Below are 23,501 nucleotides of genomic sequence, written 5' to 3'. Positions count from 1 at the left end.
TAGATGCTGTGCATTTCAAATAATATGGAGTCTGAAGCTTGGAGGTGTGCTTGGGCACAGTGGTAGCATCCCTGTCTCTGGGCTAAAAGGCCCGGGTTCATGTGCCATCTGCTCTTGAGGTGCATTGTACTATTTCCGAACAAGTTGATTGGAAAATATTGAGACCAAAATTTGTAACTGGCAACATGAGGCATGGACGAAAAAGTAGGGAAAGCCTTCACTGAACATAGAGTTGTACATTCATACAGAACGGAAATAGACCTTTAGGTTCAACTCGTCCATGCTGACCAGATATCCTAAACAGATCTAGTCCCGTTTGTCAGCATTTGCCCCATATCCCTCTAAACCCTTCCTATTCATGTACCCATGCAGATGCCTTTTAAATGTTGTAATTATGCCCACCTTCACCACTACCACCTCTGACAGCTCGTTGCACACCCGCACCACCCTTTGCATGAAAAAGCTGCCTCTCATTGTCCCTCTTCATTCTTTTCCGGTCAACTCAAACCTGTGCCCTCTAGTTTTGGACTCCCTTACCTTGGGAAAAAGATCTTGGCAATTTACCCTATCCTTGCCCCTCTTCATTTTCTTAAAGCTCTGCTTAAAAAGGACCCGAGGGGCAACTTTTCCATGCAGGGGATGATGCATGCATGCATGGAATGAGCTGCCAGAAGAAGTTATGGAGATTGGTACATTTACAGCATTTAAAAGGCATCTGGATGGGTATATGAATAGGAAGTCTTTAGAGGGATGTGAGTCAAATGGGACTAGATACATTCAGGACATCTGGTGGGCATGGATGAGTTGGACCAAAGGGTCTGTTTCCATGCTGTACAACTCTATGATGGTATATGGTCACCCTTCAGCCTCTGACACTCCAGGGAAAAAACACCTCAGCCTATTCAGCTCTCTCTGTAGATCAAACCCTCCGAGCCTGGCAACATCCTTGTAACTCTCTTCTGGACTCTTTCTGACACTTAAAAAAGAATCATGCATTATGGGTGGTGAAGAAATGGCACAAATAAAAGATGTGTACTTCAGTTTGCTGAAGGTGGAGTGGAAATTTGTCTGAAAAGGTGAAGAAGAAGCGGATGTTGTACATGTGGATTTTTAAAGATTTTTAAAGCAAGTTGCCACATTGGATAGCCAAGGGACAGAATCGTGGCACTATTTATTAAAGGGAGATGTAGCCTAGAAAGAAAGATCAAAGATGAAAGGTAGTGGCTTTTTGAGAGATTCACCAGTAAAGGAAGACTTAAATTATCAGGAGAGACAAGAGGAACCATTGTATCGTGAGAACAGAGAAAGCCAGGAAAATCTGGCAAAAGTGTTTGGGTTTGTAAGTCTTTTTTGAGATAATGGGAATGAATTGTTTGGCAAGTAGCCACAAATTTGAGATCAGCTAGACAATGGACAGAGTTTTAAGATTTTTATTTTAGTGAGGTGGGGTGGACATCAGCAGTGGAACAATTTTATTGTTAGAGCCTGCAATGCCCTGCCACCATTGTCTGTAACCCATTGTTCACAGCATCTTTGACAGTCGATCTTGGTGTCAGTCCCTCATACATGCTTGCATCCTAAGCTAAGTGTGCATGTTGATTGTCATATCGCTACACGACTTTTTCTGGAAGCTTCTGCCACTCACTGAGCCTGGAAAGCCACGCAGGATGGAGAAAAGTTATGGGAAACACCGGTGTGCCCAACATCTCTTGTCTGAGTGACAAAAGCCAAACCACGAAACAAATTGTGACTGCAGAAATGACTTCCTGTGCCACACTTGAAAGTAGCCAGCAATATTCCGATATTCCAAAGGCACAGATCCAGAGGCCTACTCAGTGTGTCCAGCAAGGATGATGTCACAGACTGCAAGGTGAAGCGAATGTAGGAGAATGCAGCTTCTAGACCCACATTTTAAACCCATGATTGATTGCAAGTGCAAAATTTATGTTTGCATTTAATCAGTTTTAAAATTGGGTTAAAAATGTCTGTACGCTCTGTTGTTTGTGTAATTATGTTTATCACATCTCCAGTCCAATGTTGTATGCTGGTAGCTAGTGCTAACCTGATTTTTATCTTGGCTGAAAAATATATCCCGACATACATCAAGAAACTTGTTTCCATCACAGCCAGAAATGCTTGACACAAATGTGAGCTTTGTTACATTTTTCAGAAATGATCCTCATTTGCCTCTCTTTGACTTACCACTGTATAATCCACAGCAGCCATTAACCACCGAGTTTATGGACTTTCTCATACAATGAAAGCCCACATCAAGATTGTGAATTGAATTGGGTAAGACCCCTTTTGAACATCCCCTTACGCTACATACTCATTGCTGAATATGATGAGCTAATTCTCCATGCTGATTAAAGTTTATTCAAGTCTTAAAAAAGGCCCTGCAAAGATTTCCACATCTGATGCTTAAAATCACCACTTCTTAAATCAAAGAAACCTGTCAAACTACGGGTTCCTTGGAAATATAATGTCATAACTGAGCAAGCTGAACTGTAGGGAAAGCACACACCCTTAGCACATATGAACAGTGTTGAGAATACATTCCAGTCGAAAATGGGTCTCCGGTCCTCCCAATTTTTTTTTTAAATGTTGCAACACATTTTGAGAGAATATTGGAAAAACACAAATGAATCAGATGGTTCCACCCAGGAAACCTCTGCACACCTGAGGAAATTAGCAGAGGAATTCTGGAATTAGATCTGATTGAACAAATCATGATATTTATCTCAAATCCATTTCATCGAGTATACATTGATGGGTGCGTTACCGAATTCCAACAAGCATGTACAAGCCGGTGATATTGAACTGGAGATGATTACAGTGTGAAATGATATTAAACTGGAAATCAGATAAGGAGATGGTGATTTTTGACGAAAAAACTGACTCTAGTTAATTTTGTGTCATCTCCCATTTCAAAGAACCTGCATTTTTAATTAGTTCCTACCCGTGCAAACCTCTGGTATAATGGTTAAAGCTCTCATTTTAAACCGGCATTTGTCTTCTGTGTTCTAATGTCTATAATTGGATATTAAAAATTGAGGTTGAAATATTTATCATTGAAAATTGCATATTGTTTTTGGTGAGGTTTCTCCCATCTTTTAGGAAATTATTGGCTTATTTTTAAAAATATATTGGAAGTAAGGACATTTCGAGTAAAGATTAACAGAGATGGATTTTGTGGTAACCAAACTGTTTTGGCTTAGTTTTTGTGTTTTTCTTTTCAAAAAAGAACGTCTGTGGATGGTGTTTTTCCAAAGGTGGCCTCCACTTGTGGGTGCGTACTGTGGTTTACATCTGTGCAGGTTGAAAATTATGGGATGGTAATGAAAATTAAGTGTTGTATTTTGTAGTGGTCACGTGCATGCTTGATGAAAATCAATAGTAGTGATAGTGCTGTACACAGATGGAGGGTGAGAATTAAGAGGAAAATCTTCTGATTTTGATTTCTGAATTTTGATTAAATACAATTGATTCTATTATTTTAAATTTCTGAGGTGCTTTCTTGGGAGCAAGTTTAGATGAAGAATGTCTGCCTGCCGCATGACAGGATGCAGGAGTAATTAGTAGAACATAGAACATTACAGCACAGTACAGGCCCTTCGGCCCTCGATGTTGTGCCGACCTGTCATACCAGTCTGAAGCCCATCTAACTTACACTATTCCATGTGCATCCATATGCTTATCCGATGACAACTTAAATGTACCTAAAGTTGGCGAATCTACTACCATTGCAGGCAAAGCGTTCCATTTCCTTCCTACTCTCTGAGTAAAGAAACCACCTCTGACATCTGTCCTATATCTTTCACCCCTCAATTTAAAGCTATGCCCCCTTGTGCTCGCCATCACCATCCTAGGAAAAAGGCTCTCCCTATCCACCCTACCTAACCCTCTGATTATTTTATATGTTTCAATTAAGTCACCTCTCAACCTTCTTCTCTCTATTGAAAACAGCCTCAAGTCCCTCAGACTTTCCTCGTAAGACCTTCCCTCCATACCAGGCAACATCCTAGTAAATCTCTGCACCCTTTCCAAAGCTTCCACATCCTTCTTATAATGCGGTGACCAGAACCGTACGCAGTACTCCAAGTATGGCTGCGCCAGAGTTTTATACAGCTGCAGCGTAACCTCTTCATTCTGGAACTCGATCCCTCTATTAATAAAAGCTAAAACACTGTATGCTGCCTTAACAGCCCTGTCAACCTGGGTGGCAACTTTCAAGGAATTGTGTACATGGACACCGAGATTTCTCTGCTCATCTACACTACCAAGAATCTTACCATTAGCCCAGTACTTTGCCTTCCGGTTACTCCTACCAAAGTGCATCACCTCAGACTTGTCTGCATTAAACTCCATTTGCCACCTCTCAGCCCAGCTCTGCAGCTTATCTATGAATTGGGTGATGTGTAGGAATTCTTCTCCCCTTTCTTCAATTGCGCAATAATTCAGAGTAATGAATTGAATGACTTTACTATCGACTTGGAACACAGACCAATTGATTGTAGTTCACTTAGTGTTGCATTTATGATCACAATACTGCATCATGTCATCAATTAAAGTAGGAACTAATCTGTTTGGATAGGTAATGTGATAAATGAATTAAGGAGAAATACGTGTTTATGCATTTGAAATAAGATTGGTAATAACTATTGCAAAATTGTAGAACTCTGAACTTTGCAATATAACTGCAGTTCCAATTATTAGGGTTTGTCTTTTTTTTGTTAGAAGATCATGAAGCCAATTATAAGTAGCTAACTCCAGGTTGATGTCAAATATACATAATTTATAAATGCAAAAAGATGATTTTATCAATAAAAGAATTAAATAAAAAACAAGAAAGTGATTGCTTCCATTAAAACAAAGTATTGGAGAAACTCAGCAAGTTCGGCAGCATCTTTTGAAGGAAAACATTTTGAATCAAATACGTCCTGAAGAACTCACATGTATAGGCCTCAAAATGTTAACTCTGTGTTTCCCTTACACATGATGCTGGACCGCTGAGTTTCTCCAGCATTTTTTTTCAGGTTTCCAGAATCTGTACTATTTTGTTTTAAATGATTGCTCACATCTGTATTCACAAAGTATCATATTGAAGTCGATCCTTAATTGTATCCTGTATGTATACTGTTGAACTTGCTGATGTGTACATCTATATATTGTGAGATTTCCAATTTTTAAACCAATATTTTTGTATTTTAGAATTTAAGGTACTGTCATTTGCTTGTGGGTGCTGCAAATGAGATATTAACTGCGATATGTTATTGACATTTGGGTCGATTAGGAATGCTTTTATATTGAGGTTTCAGAAATCTGGAGATTAGAACAGGTTGTAGAAAGCAGTGTGTTTTTTTTTATTAAAACTGCATGCTGTTTTATTTTCAGAAAGGATTTAGGGCATTGGAATGTTAAAAGGAGCCCCCTGGGGAAAGGTGCCCAACTTTACCATTTGTAACCTGATACAAAAGGATATTGAAGTCAGTGTTATATCATGCATAGAAGGCAACATAGAAGGATACAGGATTAGACTGGGAGAGATTTCTTAAAAGAAATTACAAGTAATTTTTTTTTTCTGTTTGTTAATTGCTACAAAAGTAAGACTGCATAACTGTAAGGGTTAATTTTTTCAGTGTGAGAGAGCTTGTTTGGTAGTAATTTAAAAAAATTATTCCACTGGATTGCACAAACCTTTTCAGCATGTATGATTTGCATCTGAGATCAATTCAGATACTTCATGTCATTCAGTTACTTGAATGATGTGTCAGGTGGAAAAGCCACTTCCTGAAACTTTTGGAGGAACTGGCGTTGCACTCAGCAAGTTCCAGATATCCATGTTTATGTGTATGTGTGGTCACTAGGTATTGCTGTCATGATTTTATACGTGAATAATAAATGTTATCGCCATCTCATTATTTTGACACAAGAATCCATCCTTATTATAAATAGTGAACCTGCTGTGACTTTGCTCATTTCTGAGGTTGCTATTAAAATAGAATGTGTTACGTTGCAAATGGCAGAGGCCAATGGAGGAGTTTGCGAGATGTTTTTGAGATATTATCACAGCACTTAAGCATATGTCTTTTGATTTGTTCCCAGAAAATAATCCAACAGTGTTTTCCTCATTGTTGCAGGTAGGTAAACATTTTATCCTTTTGCAACGCTAGTTACATTGATATGAATATCTATTTATGTTGTAGTTACAGAAGTAACTCCTTACTTTTGCGTTCTATTATTTTTTCTCTTGAATGAATGCATGTTTTAACTTGATCACAACCTTAATAATTGTATCTTCTCTTATAATGCTGAGCATATTCTCTTACTAAGAAGAGCTGGATTGGATGACACTTAGGAACTCTGAGCCCTGATACATTTTGTGAATGGCTAGTATTGCTGTCATTCGTTTAAAAAAACTGATTAAAAATGCTGACAATTTTATTTTTCTTGGAAGATGTTTAATTTCAGGCTGAACTCTAAGCCAAAAGCCAAAACTCAGTTGCCCAGTCTGCTGCTTGAATGTTTGTCATTTGTACTCCCCAAGTGGGTTAATTTAGCTTTTATTGTCTGTAACTCTGGTCAGTGCGTAGTTTTGATAGTTTCAGATAAAACCTCATTTTAGTCTATTGTAACTTGCACTCCGTTTTGAATTTAATCCATTTCACTGACGTAATTACTGCTATGTTTGGTTTTTCTGATGTCTAGAATCCACTTCTTATGTGAATAAAGTCAGTGCCGTGATCCCAGCTGATGACATTGCTGGAGAGGTCAGATAGATCACATTTAGTTTCATTTAATGTGTTGGTTCTTCACTGAAATGTAGGCTAGAGGATTTCTTTAAGGATAAAAGGTAAACCTTGTGGCTCAAAGATTGGTGTTGAAGGAGCGAGTTCAGATTCACTGGACATGCTATTAGTCCGTGAACATGGAAAAAGTTGTTCTGATAGTACAGGCTCCACCTAAATCCTTTGGGATCAGAGTTCTTGTGAATAGCATAACTAGACCATGGAAAATTATGGAAAAAGTTAAAGGAGGGAGGAGACAAACAAGTAATGGGGCAGAGACAAAAATAGAAATTGCTGGGAAACCGTGACATATTTTGAAGCATCAGTTTACTGGAACTGAAACATTAATTCTGCTTTCTCTTCACAAATTTTGTTAGATCTACAGAGTTTTCCTAGCAATTTCTGTTTTTGCTTCTAGTTTCCAACATCTGCAGTTCTTTATTTTCTTTTAGTAATCGGACTGAGAATATGGAAAGCATCAGGAAGCTAACTTCAGGCACAGCAGATAAGGGGACAGCTATGAGAAGATAGGCAGGTAATGCCATACTGAAGGTGTTGTACTTAAATGCACACGTCATGTACAAAACAAGGTAAATGACCTTGTAGTATAGATTTAAATTGGCAGGTATAATGTTGTGGGTATCACGTGGCTATAAGGGGATCAGGGTTGAGAACTAAATATCCAAGGGTACATGTCCTGTCGAAAGAGCAGGCAGAGAGGCACACAATCCTTGTTGGTTTAAAACATTAAATTAAATCAATAGCAATAAGTGATAGAGTCTGAAGGTGTAGACTGTGTCTCTGTGTCCATGTGTGTTCGCATGTGGATATCTACACAGACAGCTGTTCAGGACATGAGGAAGAAAATAAATCAGGGGACGGAAAAGGCATGTAAGAATAGCATTGTTACAACAGTCATGGGGGATTTCAATATGAAGTGGACTGGAAAAATCAAGTTGGTAGTGTATCTCAAGAAAAGGAATTTATGGTACAATGTGTACAAGTTTATTTGGAGAAACTTGTGGTAGAAGCTGCCAGGGAACACACAGTTCTGGATTTGGTGCTGCGTAATGAGGCAGATTAATGGAGTTAAAGATGAGGAAACCTCTAGGGCAGTGACCATGGTATGATAGAATTCACCCTGCAGTTCATGGGAGGGAATATTAAATCCGACATAACCGTATTACAATTTTAATATAGCTGGCTACAATGCTGAGGCAGGAGTCAGTCAGAGTTGATTAGAAAGGAAGTTGATAGATCAGCAGTAGCAGAAGTTTCTTGGGGTAGTTTGAGAAGCATAGCAGAAGTTTTTCCCAAGGAAAAGAAACCTACTGATTGGAGGTGAGGCAACCATGGCTGACAAGGGAAGTCAGGGACTGCATAAAAACAGAAGTAAAAACATACAATATGAAGAAGAATAAAGGGAAATCAGAGGATCTGGAAGCCTTTTAAAAACCAGCAAAGGATAACTAAGAAAAAGCTAAACAGGGGCGAAGATGAAATGTGAAGGTAAGGTAGCTAGTAGTTTAAAAGAAGATTGCAAGACCGTTTTTTAAATATCTAAAATATAAGAGAAACGAAACAAGAGTGGACATTGGACTGTAGGAAAATGAAACTAGACAAGTCATAACAAGACACAAGGAAATGGCAAAGGAACTGAATAAGTATTTTGCATCAGATATCACAGTGGAAGACACCAACAGTGTGCCAGAACTTTGAGAGTCAAGGGAGGAGGTGTGTGTGTTGGCCATCACTAAGGAAAAGGTGCTGGGGAAGCATAAAAAGTCTGAAAGTGGATAAATCACCTGGATCAGATGGACAACATGCCAGAGCGCTGAGTTGTGAAGGAGATAGCTGAGGAGATTGATGCTGATCTTTCATGAATCACTAAAGTCAGATAGGGCCCCAGTGGACTGGAAAATGGATAATGTAACACCCCTTCTTAAGAAAGAGGAAGACACCAAACAGGAACCTACATGCCAGTTAGCCTCACCTCAATTGTTGGTAAGATTTTAGAGTCCATTATTGAGGATGAGTTTGCAAAGTACTTGGAAGAATATGGTAAAGTAGCGCAGGGTCAGTGAAGTTTCATTAAGAGGAGGCCATGCCTGACAAATCTATTAGAATCTTTGAGGAGGTTACAAGCAAATTAGATAAGAGAGCCAGTGGATGTGATCTGTCTAAATAGGCCTTTGTCAAGGTGCTGCACAGGAGGCTACTAAGTAAGATTAGAGTCCACGTTATTGGTAAAGGATACTGGCATGCGTAGAGGATTGGCTCATTGGCAGAAGGTAAAGAGTGGGGATAAAGGGATATTTTTCAGGATGACACCCAGAGATTAGAGGCGTTACGCAGTACACAGTGATGGGGCCATAACTATTCACATTATAAGTTCATGATCTGGATGAACGAATTGAGGGCGATGTTGCTAAATTTGCAGATGACACAAATATAGGTAGAAGAGTAGGTAGTGTTGAGGAAATGGGGAGTCTGCAGCAGGGCATAGGACATGTTTGGTGGGCACAGTGGTGGTAGATGGAATACAATGTGAGAAAATTAGATGAAGCACATTGGCAGGAAGAATAGAGTCACAGACTACTTTCTAACTGGGGGAAGCCTTTGAAAATCTGAAGCACAAAAGTGTTTGGGAGTCCTTGTTCAGGATTCTCTTAAAGTTAACTTTTGGGTTCAGTTGGAGGTTAGAAAATGCAATGTTAGCATTCATTCCAAGAGAATTCGAATATAAGGGCAGAAATATCCTGCCGAGGCTGTATAAGGTACTATATCCCATTTGGAATATTGTGAGCAGTTTTGGGTCCCATGTCTAAGGATTAATATGCTGGCATAGGAGGATACGCAGAGGAGGTTTACAAGAATGATCCCGAGGGTGAAGGGCTCATCATATGAAGAGCAGCGAGTACCATGGGTTGTACTCCATGGAGTTTAGAAGGATGAGATGGAATCTTAGTGAACCTGTCAGAATACTGAGAGACTTAGAGTCGATTGAGGAGAAGATGTTTCCACTCGTGGGAGAGTCACAGACTCAAAGGCACTACTCAGACAAGAGATAACCCTTTAGAACTGACCTGAAGAATTTCTTTAGTCAAAGGGTATTTAATCTGTGGAACTCATTGCTGCAGAGGTCTGTAGAGACCTAGTCATTAATTATGTTCAAGGGGATCAAGGGGTGAAGGCATGAGAATAGGGTTGAGGTCTTGGAGTAGATTTGTAGCTCAGATTGTGGGTGTTGAGATTGGTTGACTCGCTGAGCTGGTTTCTTCATCTGCGAGACCAGAAACCAGTGCAACAAGCCAGCCAATCTCAATGAGAATGGGGTTCATGACAAACATATCAACCATGATCAAATAGCAGAGCAGACTTGGGCCAAAAGGATGCCAGCAGGATAACATGCTCCAGCTGGAGGTCCTCTGCTTGCCAGTTCCTTTTTTCCTTTTCTCTTCCTCTTTGCAGTATTCTTTTTCCTGCTGCCTTGACCCCACCCCACCAAAAAAAATCTTGTAACAACTCCTACCTGGAAAAAGGAGACAAGGGAGACAACTTGCAACTGGAGACCAGGCAGGAGCTGAGCAGTGTCCCGCAGCAGCAGAGTGAAAATGGGCCGAATTGTGGACCAAATTCCCAGAGCGACGGCAGCTGAACAAGTGTGGGCTGGGCTGAGTCCTGGAGCAACAGCACTGGAAACCCTGAATCCCGGAGCAGCACTTGCGGCATGCTGAGTTGTGGACCAACATGAGTAGGAGTGAATCCTGGTGACTTATTTTCTTGCTGCAAAGTGCTCTTGAGAAGTGGCCTGGAGGCTGGAGTGATGCTGGACAGTTGCTGGACTTTGGACTTTGGCCTGGCACTACAAGCTAAGCTGCTGCTGTTTGGAACTCTTTTCCAGACTGTAATTTAAATCCTTTTCACACTGTTACAACTGGCTCATTCCTAACTCATTCTCAACCACAAGTGATGCTTTTGCTTTACTTTTATTCTTCTTTTGTACAGCAACACAATTTCTTTTAACTCTTGTACCTTGATACTTGTATCTAAGATGTTACCATTCAAAGGCAGCCATTGTAAACCCTTCGCAATATACCTCTGTACTACAGTACAAGTGACAATAAATGATGATATTCTATGCTATGCTATTCTCCATGCTGTGCTATTCTAACTCTATTCCTGTATCTTGTGGTCTTATGGATTATAACCTTCTCATTATCAACTGTTATTTTATGCTAAGGAAGAAAAAGTATTATGGTGAACTCGTGTTCATTAACTTTTCTTTCTTGAAGTCACCTCAAAGTACCAAAGTGATTTCTTGTTGCATGTTTTCTAATTATATAGCATTCTGGCGTGCTGATTTCAAGGTCCAAGATGCCTCGGTAGTGCCAAGGTGCCTGAGTAGTGAAAGGCACAGACACTGAAACAGTCTCATTTTGTTACAAAACAAAGTGAATTTAGAGATTTTCCTATGAGGAAGACCGGTTGGCTCAGAAGCACATTTTATTTTCTCCATGGGACCTAAGTTTAAACTTATCATGACTATTTGGTGTTCACACTACGCTTAAAACTGGATGATGACACTGTTCTTTTCTAGAGTTGGGTCCTGTAATTATTTTTGGTGAGAAATCCTGGAACTTTATTGCTGCTTATGGCTGTAGAAGTAAATAAGTTACTGAAATTTTCTGAAAATAGTTGTAAGATTTGATTTTATCAAATGAATTTTATGTATCGTGCAGGGAAACAACATAATTTCAAAGCTTATTAACTGTGTACACAGTTAGAGAATGATTGATTGATTTATAAGTAAGAAACTGAAACAATCTCTTCTTTCTCTTCACCCACTTCTGTACTACTGAGCACCGTTGAAGAAATTAAGATATCGTACTGCAAATACCCAACATTCGGTGGTTGCAGTATCTGTGTGCTGTATAATTAAATTTGCAAATTCATCTTATGCCTATTCTCCTTCCTTCCCTATCCTACTACAACCTCATTACGCTCAAGGGAGTAGCATGGGATGCAATTTTACCTCCATTTTTGGTAGTGGAAGAGGTGGCAAGAAAGGCCAGTAATTGAAGTAGTTGGGCCTGGGAGAGAAACTTGCTTCCTTCTCACTATCTCTCCAATTTAAGTTTTGCGTGTCAAGATCCATGGGCAGTCTTTTTTGACCCACCGTCAAGAACCACTTAAGAGCCTCAACTCGCGACCTCCCCAATCATCTGCCTCCTAAATGGGTGGCATTGGAGCTTAGTTATTGGACTAAGAAACTAGAGTAATCTAGCTGCTGATTTTGGTGAGGGCCTTCGTTTGCCCCAAACTGGTAGAAATTCAAGGATGAATTCAAAAGGGTGGCTAATGAAAGCTAATCCCGTTCCCCTTTTGCTGCTTCACCCCCCACCTTCCCCAACCTGCCTCTGTGAAAAATATATAAAAAGACTTTAGCCAATGAGTAAGTCTCAATGGGAATGGCATGATGGCTCAGCGGCTAGCAGTGCTGCCTTACAGCACTGGGGACCTGGGTTCGATTCAAGGTTCTGGTGACCGTCCGTGTGGAGTTTGCACAATATCCCTGTGTCTGTGGGTTTCCTCACACAGTCCAAAGTTGACCAGGTGGGGTGAGTTGGCCATTGGAAATGGGGGGTTACAGGATTGGGTAGGGGCTGGGTCTGGGTCTTGCTCTTTGGAAGGTCACTGTGGACTTGATGGGCTGAATGGCCTGATTCAACACTGTAGGGATTCTATGATTCTACTGGAAATTTTAGGAAGCAAAAGCTACTCACCTCTGATGGGGCAACAGCCTCTACTAAGTTGCGACACCAATGCCCAGTGCTACGATTCATCAAGAACCTGCCTACTTTCACCTGTCAGCTCTGAATGAACTGATCGGTGGGCAAAGGGGCAAGAATGCTCATCATTAGAAGAGAATATTACCTGCCATCAAATACATTCGTGTTCACACTTAAACAGAAACTGGGTGTAATTTTACCTTTCTGCATTTGATTCCTTTTTGGTGACATTTCTGTCCTCTGGTTTGCTGAGGTTCTGACCAATCCCAAACCTGGGGTCAGTCTTTTGTGCAGGTAGCTGGGAAGAATGGTGCCTGTACCATATACCGAATTTTTAACTATTATTTAACTTTTGTTTCTTATGTGATCTGAAAAATCTATTTAAATCTATCTTCCATTTACATGCGAGAAGCTTAAGTCCAGATTGTGAACTTTCCACTTGATTTGTGTTTTTGTGATCTATTCAATATACAATTAATACTTTTTTGATCTATGAATTTAGATTTTACCTGATTTGATCAGATTGTATCCAACCTTATTTGTTCTGTCAAATAAAATGAACTCTGCGTGACCAGTCCACTGCAGAATGTTTTACTGCAAGGTAGGAGTTCCCATACCTTTTTTAAGGCAGGTTTGTCTTGTTTTAAAGCTTTCGTATAGCATTGACTAGATTCAATTGAAAGAGAGATGAAAAGCTGTTTCTCTTTCTCTCATTTCCACAGAGTAGGTGAAGATGTTGAAATAAATTACCAGTTAAAGAAATTAATTTAACATAAGTGATATCGTAGAAGAATTGGATAAATTTAAGAATAAGGGAAATTAGAGTTAGGCAGTAAGTGCTGACCTCGTCAGTAATATTCGTTCATGGATGTAGTAAGTTTAAACAATCAAAATATGATCACTTATATAAAATAGCATATGCTGTACAAACATAGTGGTATAGATTTACAAATTGTCTCTCAGCTGGCTTTGTGTTCAGCCAGCTGTTAAAGTGACCAGCTGATTTTCTACCCCAGTAATAATTGTGCAACTGACTGGATGAATGATTCTTGATTAGGGAACTAGTCAGAATAGATTTGTGTGCTTTGTAAATTCAAATTTTATAAAGGAGAAGTAATTATGCTTCAGTTGAATCAAACCTTGGTCAGACCCCCATCTGGAATACTGTACCTTAGGGTGTATATTTGTTGTGGAGGGGATGTGGTGCAAGCTTTGTTAAATGATGAGGAAAGATGACATACGTTTGTATTGCATTGTGTATAGAGGTTTAGGGGGTGGTCAGATCAAAAGGCTTAAGTGACTACCATAGGGTAGAGTCAAATAAACTAATTTGTTGGCGTCAAGGGGATAGGAAATGCCGGGAGAACAACATCAAGGAGATCTGATCTTAAAATTAAAAAAAAAGGTGGGGTAGTCAGGAATCACATTCTCAGACAATTAGAAGTCATTTGGAATTCTCCCTGCAAAATGCCAGTAGATACTAGCGCAGTTAGATTGATAAATTCCTGTTGGGTGAGGATATAAAAGCACATTGCGAAAAATGTGGCATGTGCAATTGAGGTGTGGAGGATTGAACTAATGCTCCAGTCCAATTGATCATGCAGGCTCCAGGAGCTAAATGGATTACTCTTGTTCCTAGAGTAACTTTTATTACGCTCCCAGGAATCTATCAGGTTGCGACATTTTCCTCTTTCCTTCAACCATAAGCATACTAACGAAATAGGAGGTGCTGCTGTGATTTAGTTAAATTATTGCAACAGTTGATCAGTTCTAATTACAGCTAACCCGCAATCATCTGAGTAAGCCACTTTTCGAACTTGTTCTTCAATTAACTTGCCTGGCCATTTATTTTGACTGCAAGTGATAGTTGATATCCAGCTACAGGAAAAGAAAGAGACTCTTATGGCTGGCCTGGAGCAGAAGGCTTGGATTCAAGTCCCATTGGCTTCAGAGGTGTGCCATAACATGTCTGTGTAGGTTGATTTTAAAAGAAATGTCTGCAGGAAACCAAAGAAGTCAGGTATTACAGTTCATCTTATACAAAACACAAGATTTTAAAACTTATTGTAATAAAAATAGATGATCCAGGAAAAACAGGTGACATAATTATAGAATTGTTAAGACCAAGTAGGAGACCATTCAGCCCATTGTACCTGCACGAACTTGCCAAATGATCGTCAGTATGTCGTGCTGATTTCCTGCTTTTTCTCCACACTTTGCACACTATTATTAGCGAAATAATCATCTAATGCTGTCAATTAAACCTGTCACCACCATACCTCCCAGGCAGTGCATCCTGTACCCTAACCATTTGATGAGTGAAAAGCTTTCTCCCTATCTACTGTATTCAGCCTGCTCATGACTTTCAAAACCTCCATCACGTCTCCTCTCTGCTTAGTACCAACTTCTTCATTTTCAATCTATCCTCAACTGAAATCTCTCATTCCTAGAACTATTTTTGTAAATTGCTTTTACAGTTTTTCCATGTGTTCGCATAGTTCCAACATCTGAACACAATACTCCAGCTGAAGTCTAACCACTGTCATTTGCAAGTTTGATATCACTTCCTTTTTGTTTTCTTCTCTCTGCCCTTATTAATAAAACTGAGGACACTGTATGCCTCAACTGCTGTTCCCCTTGTTCTACCACCTACAATGATCTGTGCCCATACGCACACCTGGGTTTGTCTTCCCCTGCACCCCTTTTATCATTGTACCCCCATTTTGTGTCCTTGCTCCCAAAGTGAGCAGAATTATTTTAAACTTTTTATGGACACTGGTTTTGGGTAATAGTTTTTAAAATGAGTAATTTTATCATTGTTTAATTGTTGTGGAGTGTGAAACAAACCTTTTTTTATAAATATACAATGTTTTGCTGGGAACTATATTTTCCCAGAATCTGCATAAATTAAAAATGACATTGTTTAATTCATGCTTCAATTTCAACCACATTACCTTCCTTGAGATTTGATAGCTTTGGCCAAATCCACGGTAGAACAGTAATGTGTGGAGAAAACAGATTTACTGAACTGAGTTGTTTCTTTAGGTTGCATGTTTCTGAGAAAATGGGATGTGGGATAAAACGACCTACAATTCACTGAAAGCAATATTTCATTCCTTGCATTGTTTGAAGTGGTGAACTGAACTTCTTTCAGCATTTGTCAAACATGAAGCTCTATGCATTAAGTCAGTGGACTATTTCCAGTTTTCCAAAAGTTCCTGCCATCAACTTTATTATTCACTCGTATGTGGGTATCTTTAGCTGAGCCAGTATTTTATTGCCTGTCCCTAATTGCCCTGGAGAAGGTGGTGGTGAGCTGTTTTCTTGAACTGTTGTGGTTCGTGTGTTGTAGAAACACCCACAATGCAGTAGGGAAGGAATTCCAGAATTTTGATCCAAAGACACTGAAGAAGCAGTGATGTGTTTTCAAATCAGGTTGGCGAGTGACTCAGAGTGGAACTTGCAGGTGGTGATTTTCCATATCTGCTGCATGTTTCCTAATAAATGATAGTGGTCGTGGATTTGGAAGGCACTGTCTAAGGATCTTTGGCAAATTTCGTTGGGGCATTTGTGGATAACGCACAATGTACTGAGCATTAGTGGTGGAGGGACTGAATGTTTATAGAAGTGGTGCCAATCTAATAGGCTGCTTTGTCCTGGATGATGTCAACCTTCTTGAGTGTTGGTGGACTTGAATTCGTCCAGACAGTTATTAGGGAATAGTCTATCACTCCTGACATGTGCCTTGTAGACTGTTACTCACTGCAGTATTCCTAGCCTCTGACCTGCTCTTTTAGCATCTGTATTGATAAAGTAAGTTCAGTTCAGTTCCTGGTCAATGGCAACCCCCCAGGATGTTGATAGTGATTAAGTGATGGAAACGTTAATGAAATGTCAAGGGCACAGGCTACTTTGTCTCTTAATGCAGATGGTCATTGCCGTCCCCATATTTCTTGTCACTTTCCAGCCCAACCTGGATATTATCCAGGTCTTGCTGCGTTTGAACATATCCTGCTTCAGTATCTGAGGTCCCACAGGCCCGACCAGTCCCCCTCCACCGACACCCTCATCCGCCTAGCCAAACTCGTCCTCTTCTCTTTCCCTCTTCCGCACCTACACAGGCCCCAAACCCCACCTCTTCCTCCGTTACATTGATGACTGTATCGGCGCCGCCTCTTGCTCCCCAGAAGAGCTTGAACAGTTCATCCACTTCACCTACACCTTCCACCCCTACCTTCAGTTCACCTGGGCCATCTCCAGCACATCCCTCACCTTCCTGGACCTCTCAACCTCCTTCTCAGGCAACCTGCTTGTAACTGATGTCCATTTCAAGCCCACCGACTCCCACAGCTACCTAGAATACACCTCCTCCCACCCACCCTCCTGCAAAAATTCCATCCCCTATTTCCAATTCCTCCGCCTCCGCCGCATCTGCTCCCACAATGAGGCATTCCACTCCCGCACATCCCAGATGTCCAAGTTCTTCAAGGACCGCAACTTTCCCCCCACAGTGGTCAAGAACGCCCTCGCGTCTCCCGCATTTCCCGCAACACATCCCTCACACCCCGCCCCCGCCACAACCGCCCCAAGAGGATCCCCCTCGTTCTCACACACCACCCCACCACCTCCGGATACAACGCATCATCCTCTGACACTTCCACCATCTACAATCCGACCCCACCACCCAAGACATTTTTCCATCCCCACCCTTGTCTGCTTTCCAGAGAGACCACTCTCTCCTTGACTCCCTTGTTCGCTCCACACTGCCCTCCATCCCCACCACACCCGGCACCTTCCCCTGCAACCGCAGAAAATGCTACACTTGCCCCCACACCTCCTCCCTCACCCCTATCCCAGGCCCCAAGATGACTTTCCATATTAAGCAGATGTTCACCTGCACATCTGCCAATGTGGTATACTGCATCCATTGTACCCGGTGTGGCATCCTCTACATTGGGGAAACCAAGCGGAGGCTTGGGGACCGCTTTGCAGAACACCTCTGCTCGGTTCGCAATAAACAACTGCACCTCCCAGTTGCAAACCATTTCCACTCCCCCTCCCATTCTTTAGACGACATGTCCATCATGGGCCTCCTGCAGTGCCATAATGATGCTACCCAAAGGTTGCAGGAACAGCAACTCATATTCCGCTTGGGAACCCTGCAGCCCAATGGTATCAATGTGGACTTCACCAGCTTCAAAATCTCCCCTTCCCCCACCGCATCCCAAAACCAGCCCAGTTCGTCCCCTCCCCCCACTGCACCACACAACCAGCCCAGCTCTTTCCCTCCACCCACTGCATCCCAAAACCAGTCCAACCTGTCTCTGCTTCCCTAACCTGTTCTTCCTCTCACCCATCCCTTCCTCCCACCCCAAGCCGCACCTCCATCTCCTACCTACTAACCTCATCCCACCTCCTTGACCTGTCCGTCTTCCCTGGACTGACCTATCCCCTCCCTACTTCCCCACCTATACTCTCCTCTCCACCTATCTTCTTTTCTCTCCATCTTCGGTCTGCCTCCCCCTCTCTCCCTATTTATTCCAGAACCCTCACCCCATCCCCCTCTCTGATGAAGGGTCTAGGCCCGAAACGTCAGCTTTTGTGCCTGAGTTGCTGCTGGGCCTGCTGTGTTCATCCAGCCTCACATTTTATTATCTCAGTATCTGAGGAGTTGTGAGTGATGCTGACAATTCGCACTTGTGAACTTTTATAGTAGACTATACGCTGTATTGTTGCAGAATTTTTCGCGTTTTGGGATATAATGATACTGACCAAGTCTCATTTATTGCTTGTAGTCATTTTCCTTGAGGTTTACAGTTGAATCCTGTACAACTGTAGTTTTGATGTAATGGTGCTTCTACAGTGGGCAAGGGTTATCAAAATTCTGGCATGTTGTACCTGTGCCAAGTGGCGGTACATGTCAAATAAGAGTGGTGTATGATTTGGAAGGGAACTTCGAGGTGACAGTGTGTTGATACAGTATTGTTTCTTATGTATGTCTTGGTATTGGAAGTTGCAAAGGAAAATGGAGATGACTGGGTAACTGAGTTTTTTTTGATTTGTTTTTTTCTTCCTTGTGATATGTACCATAATGCAGTAACAGAGTAAATATGATGTAGTAAGTTTTTTTTAGCAAACGAGATTGTTCTGTCGTGGATTATGTAAAGTTTAATGAATTTTGTGCACCCATTCAGGTGAATAATGAGCTTGTATTATACTGTGTCTTAAAATGAAGTGCCTTAAGAGATTTAGAGGTAGGACAGTCATTGCAGAACACCAGTCTTTGCCCTGTTTCTGTAGTGTTGTTATTGGTCACTTGTTCTTGCTTGAATGATGGTGAATCAGTTGTGATGCTGTTAGAATTCTGGGAGAGGTAGCTGGTCTTGTTTTTGAGATGGCTATTGCACACCATTTATGTGGTGTAGATGTTGTTTTCTGTCTATTGGCTCAAGCCTGACATTCACACCCTGCTCCAAGCTGATACGGTATCAGAGATAATGGGAACTGCAGATGCTGGAGAATCTGAGATAACAAAGTGTGGAGCTGGATGAACACAGCAGGCCAAGCAGCGTCTTAAGAGCCCAAATGCTGACGTCAGCTTTTGTGCTCCTAATATGCTGCTTGGCCTGCTGTGTTCATCCAGCTCCATACTTTGTTATCTCAGATGCTCCACCATCTGCAGTTCCCATTATCTCTGAAACAATTTTAACCTCACTGCGAAGCCTCTTCCAGGGATGCCTAACCTGAAGAAGTTACCCTCCTCCTTCCCGACAAACCTCAGGGGATCCCTCTCCCACTCTAACTTGGATCCGCCTCCCCCTCTGTCCCTATTTATTTCAGAACCCTCTCCCCCTCCCCCTTTTCTGATGAAGGTTCTTGGCCCAAAACATCAGTTTTTGTGCTCCTGAGATGCTGCTTGGCCTGCTGTGTTCATCCAGCTTCACACTTTGTTATCTCCAAGCTGATATGGGTTAGCTAATTATCAGACAATGTGCACAGCATATCGCGAAGTTGTTAGCAAAAGTCCAATTCTTAATATTTATGATTGGAAAAACTCCTGGAAATATATTGGATCTTTGGACTAAAGACATTTCATGAAGGAACTCCTACAGCAAGGTTTGGAGCAGGAATGATTGGCCTCCAACTACACTCATCACTCTTTTGGCTGGAATAACTCCAGCCACTGGAGTTTTCTTTTGACTCAGTTGACCTTGTTTTTGCTTGGACTGCTTTATGCCAGACTTGGTTAAGTGTTGTCTGGATGTTAAGGTTAGCTACTCACTCCTCTTGTGTTATTCAATTCTTGTGTCTTATGGCCGTATCTGGATCAAGTCTGGGATGAGGTCTGGAACTAAATAAATTTAACAGCATCTTAACTTCAGTGTTGGTGAGCAATTCTCTTTGAATACGTAAGGCAGAGGCATAATTTGAAGATTCCTGTCACTTTTGTGTGACTGATGTGGCTGACTGAGTGGAAATTCCCTGATCAAAGTTTTCCTCGGGCTTTTTTTGTAGATAAAATATAATTGGGCAATTTACGACACTTTTAGGGAACTATGAGTGTTGTAATTCTCCTGGTGCAGATTAATGGAACGTGCATAAAATACAGAGATAGGACTTTTGGGTAGAGAATTCTCACCTTTCCCAGCACTGCATGTCTCTCCCATCATTACCCCCTGAACACGTAATAGCCAAACCGTGTAGACTGACTTTTGAAGGGCAGTCCTGACAATCTGAGCATGATCCAGCCACAGATTCCAAGGATACTGATCCCCAGATTGTGGTTGGATTAAGTACCTAACTCATTGTGGCCAACCACAGGGACTGAGATCCGACAATCCCCTTGATTGAGTATGGCAGCAGCCTCTGATTGATCGAAGCACCCTTTTTAAGGACTGGTCCCCCTTGACTTTTAGACTTGGCCATTAGCTTAAAGTACATGGAATATGATTTTCTTGCAAGCTGCTGGCATGCGTTGCAGTTGTGACATTGACGTGGCCAATAGCCATGCAGTAACACATTCACTCTCTGTGCACGCACGGACGCATACACGCACGCACACCACCTTCTCTTAACTGTGTAGTAATTTGGATAGTGGTGAGCTGCCTGCTTTGCTCTCTGCTTTAAAGAGCAATGGAAGCCAAAGAAGCAGGCAATCTTTGAGCGTGGCTGACAATCTTTTGCACTTAAAAACAATGCAACTCACAAGAGTTTGGCAGCCTCAAAGTCTGTAGTAAGAATGCAAGCTAAGAATCAACCTATGTAAATGCATGAGAAATGCATCCAAGGCAGTCTGCAAAAGAATGCAAGATACAAATGTCCATGAGTCCAAAGTGAGGCCCAGAAGGGCTGAAGTTGTGAGAGAATTGTTCTGAAAGCAGACATGATGATGTGGTGAGACTGATTATTCAGTGATGCGCCCTTGCACGGAGGAAAGGGTGAAAGGGAAGTGTCCATGGAGCATGCTGGAAAATAGTCATGACGGTACATCCAGAGAATGCCCAGAGAAACAAGTGTAAACTTCAGCACTCGGTTATTTTGCTTTTGTTTTGTCTGGATTTGGTGCCCTCGAATTTCTCAGGAAAGGAGAGAATGATGGGCTGAGTAGAAATGAATTGAGATTAACTATTAGCAAGATGCAGATGACTGGAAATAAGTTTGTTTCAAATGTCCTTTTTAACTCCATATCTTAAAAACCTTTTACAGTTATAGTTTAATTCTGCTTTGTTTTTCCTAGTGTGAATTATGTTGCAAAATAAATCTTATAAATTGAAATTAACTGTTATTGCATAGTCACATACATATATTAATTCTGAATTCACCTTTTGAAAGGTTGTGATTTGAAATGGTGCTTTAAAACATTTTGAGCTGGGAAATGAAGTGACAAGTAAATCAATAATTTGTAGCAATGAAATAATATTCTTATTGTCATTAAAGTTTTGTTTTATGGACACAGGATAATGAGCAGTTCTTGATAAATCTGCTTAATCCTCCATGGGCCAGTAACTGGCATTGTGATAATTTGATACATGACAGCTGGGGCAGCAGTTTGACTCCAGCCTTGTCTAACATCTGGCCTTGCAGGTGGCTTGCTGCCAAATGTTTACATGTCAGGCACAGCATATTTTAAAGAGGCAGAAGCCAGGATATTGGAGAGAAAATTTACATAAATTCACCTTGAACCATATATCAAGTCTTTTCAGGTTGGCTGAAAACTAGTAAAAGTTCACCAATGCCCATTCACCCTCAGTTAGGTATGGGGTGTAGTGTCCTAGGGACTACAGGGAAAATGTCAACAACTTACTTGATTTTCCCTCTCTTTAACAATAAAATCCGCAAAATAATCATTCATAGCATAAAAACTGCCCATTCCTTTTTATTATCCCAGAAGTTGTTTGTGTTGTGGCTGGTATCAGCTATTACACAATTTTCTAAATCGAATTAATTTGGTTTTATTTCTCTATAATTCACCATTATATTAGTGCTTTTAACTGTTTGACAAATCAGCTGGCAGTTTAGGCTGGAGGGGGTAATGAATAATCAGGTGTCAAATTCAGCCAAATAGATTCATGATTCAGACATAATCGGGACTGCCGATGCTTGAGAATATAGAATAGAATATAGAACAGTACCGCACAGAACAGGCCCTTCAGCCCACGATGTTGTGCCGACCATTGATCCTCATGTATGCACCCTCAAATTTCTGTGACTATATGCATGTCCAGCAGTCTCTTAAATGTCCCCAATGACCTTGCTTCCACAACTGCTGCTGGCAATGCATTCCATGTTCTCACAACTCTCTGTGTAAAGAACCCGCCTCTGACATCCCCTCGATACTTTCCTCCAACCAGCTTAAAACTATGACCCCTTGTGTTAGCCTTTTCTGCCCTGGGAAATAGTCTCTGGCTATCAAGTCTATCCATGCCTCTCATTATCTTGTATACCTCAATTAGGTCCCCTCTCCTCCTCCTTTTCTCCAATGAAAAACGTCCGAGCTCAGTCAACCTCTCTTCATAAGATAAGCCCTCCAGTCCAGGCATCATCCTGGTAAACCTCCTCTGAACCCTCTCCAAAGCATCCACATCTTTCCTATAATAGGGTAACCAGAACTGGATGCAGTATTCCAAGTGCTGTCTAACCAAAGTTTTATAGAGCTGCAACAAGATCTCACGACTCTTAAGCTCAATCCCCCTGCTAATGAAAGCCAAAACACCATATGCTTTCTGAACAACCCTGTCCACTTGGGTGGCCATTTTAAGGGATCTATGTATCTGCACACCAAGATCCCTCTGTTCCTCCACACTGCCAAGAATCCTATCCTTAATCCTGTACTCAGCTTTCAAATTCGACCTTCCAAAATGCATCACCTCGCATTTATCCAGGTTGAACTCCATCTGCCACCTCTCAGGCCATCTCTGCACCCTGTCAATATCCCGCTGCAGCCTACAACAGCCCTCTATACTGTCAACGACACCTCCAACCTTCGTGTAATAACAGGGTGTAGATTTCTGAAGAAGGGTCTCAACCTGAAACGTCAGCTTTCCAGCTCCTCTGATGCTGCTTCGCTTGCAGATTCATGAACCATTTTTGTTTATGCTGTCATGAGCCCCCTGATAGTTGTCATAAATCTGCAACGAGCAACAAATAATCATTTTTTAAAGAAAGACATGCTGCAAAAGAAATGGATGGTGAAAATATTTGACTCTGGACAATATCTACAAACTTGACAATATAATGGAAACAAAAATAGTGATTTATCTTTTAATTCATGCTGTTGGTTATGCCTGTCAATGCAATCTTGTAAAATTTAGTTATCTAATTTATTTTCAGATATATACAACAATTGGGGAATTTGGAAAAGCCACAGACACATTCGATGCTCTCGGGACTGTGACAGATGTACAGTCATATGGTGAGAAAG

At 41.2% G+C, this 23,501-nt stretch overlaps 1 protein-coding gene across 3 annotated transcripts in view; it reads left to right on the top strand.

Annotated features, from left to right (window-relative positions):
* The window catches only part of trub1 (TruB pseudouridine (psi) synthase family member 1), an 81,894-nt gene that overhangs the window by 38,950 nt on the left and 19,443 nt on the right, over positions 1-23,501 (top strand). For all 3 annotated transcript variants that reach the window (XM_048551001.2, XM_048551000.2, XM_059653038.1), the window contains exon 4: positions 23,411-23,492. In XM_048551001.2, coding sequence (XP_048406958.1) covers positions 23,411-23,492 — 82 coding nt within the window. The remainder of the gene's footprint in view (positions 1-23,410; positions 23,493-23,501) is intronic.

This window comes from Stegostoma tigrinum, chromosome 20, assembly GCF_030684315.1.
Source record: "Stegostoma tigrinum isolate sSteTig4 chromosome 20, sSteTig4.hap1, whole genome shotgun sequence".
In the NCBI taxonomy this organism is placed as follows: domain Eukaryota; kingdom Metazoa; phylum Chordata; class Chondrichthyes; order Orectolobiformes; family Stegostomatidae; genus Stegostoma; species Stegostoma tigrinum.
This window is presented reverse-complemented; position numbering and strand designations above follow the sequence as displayed.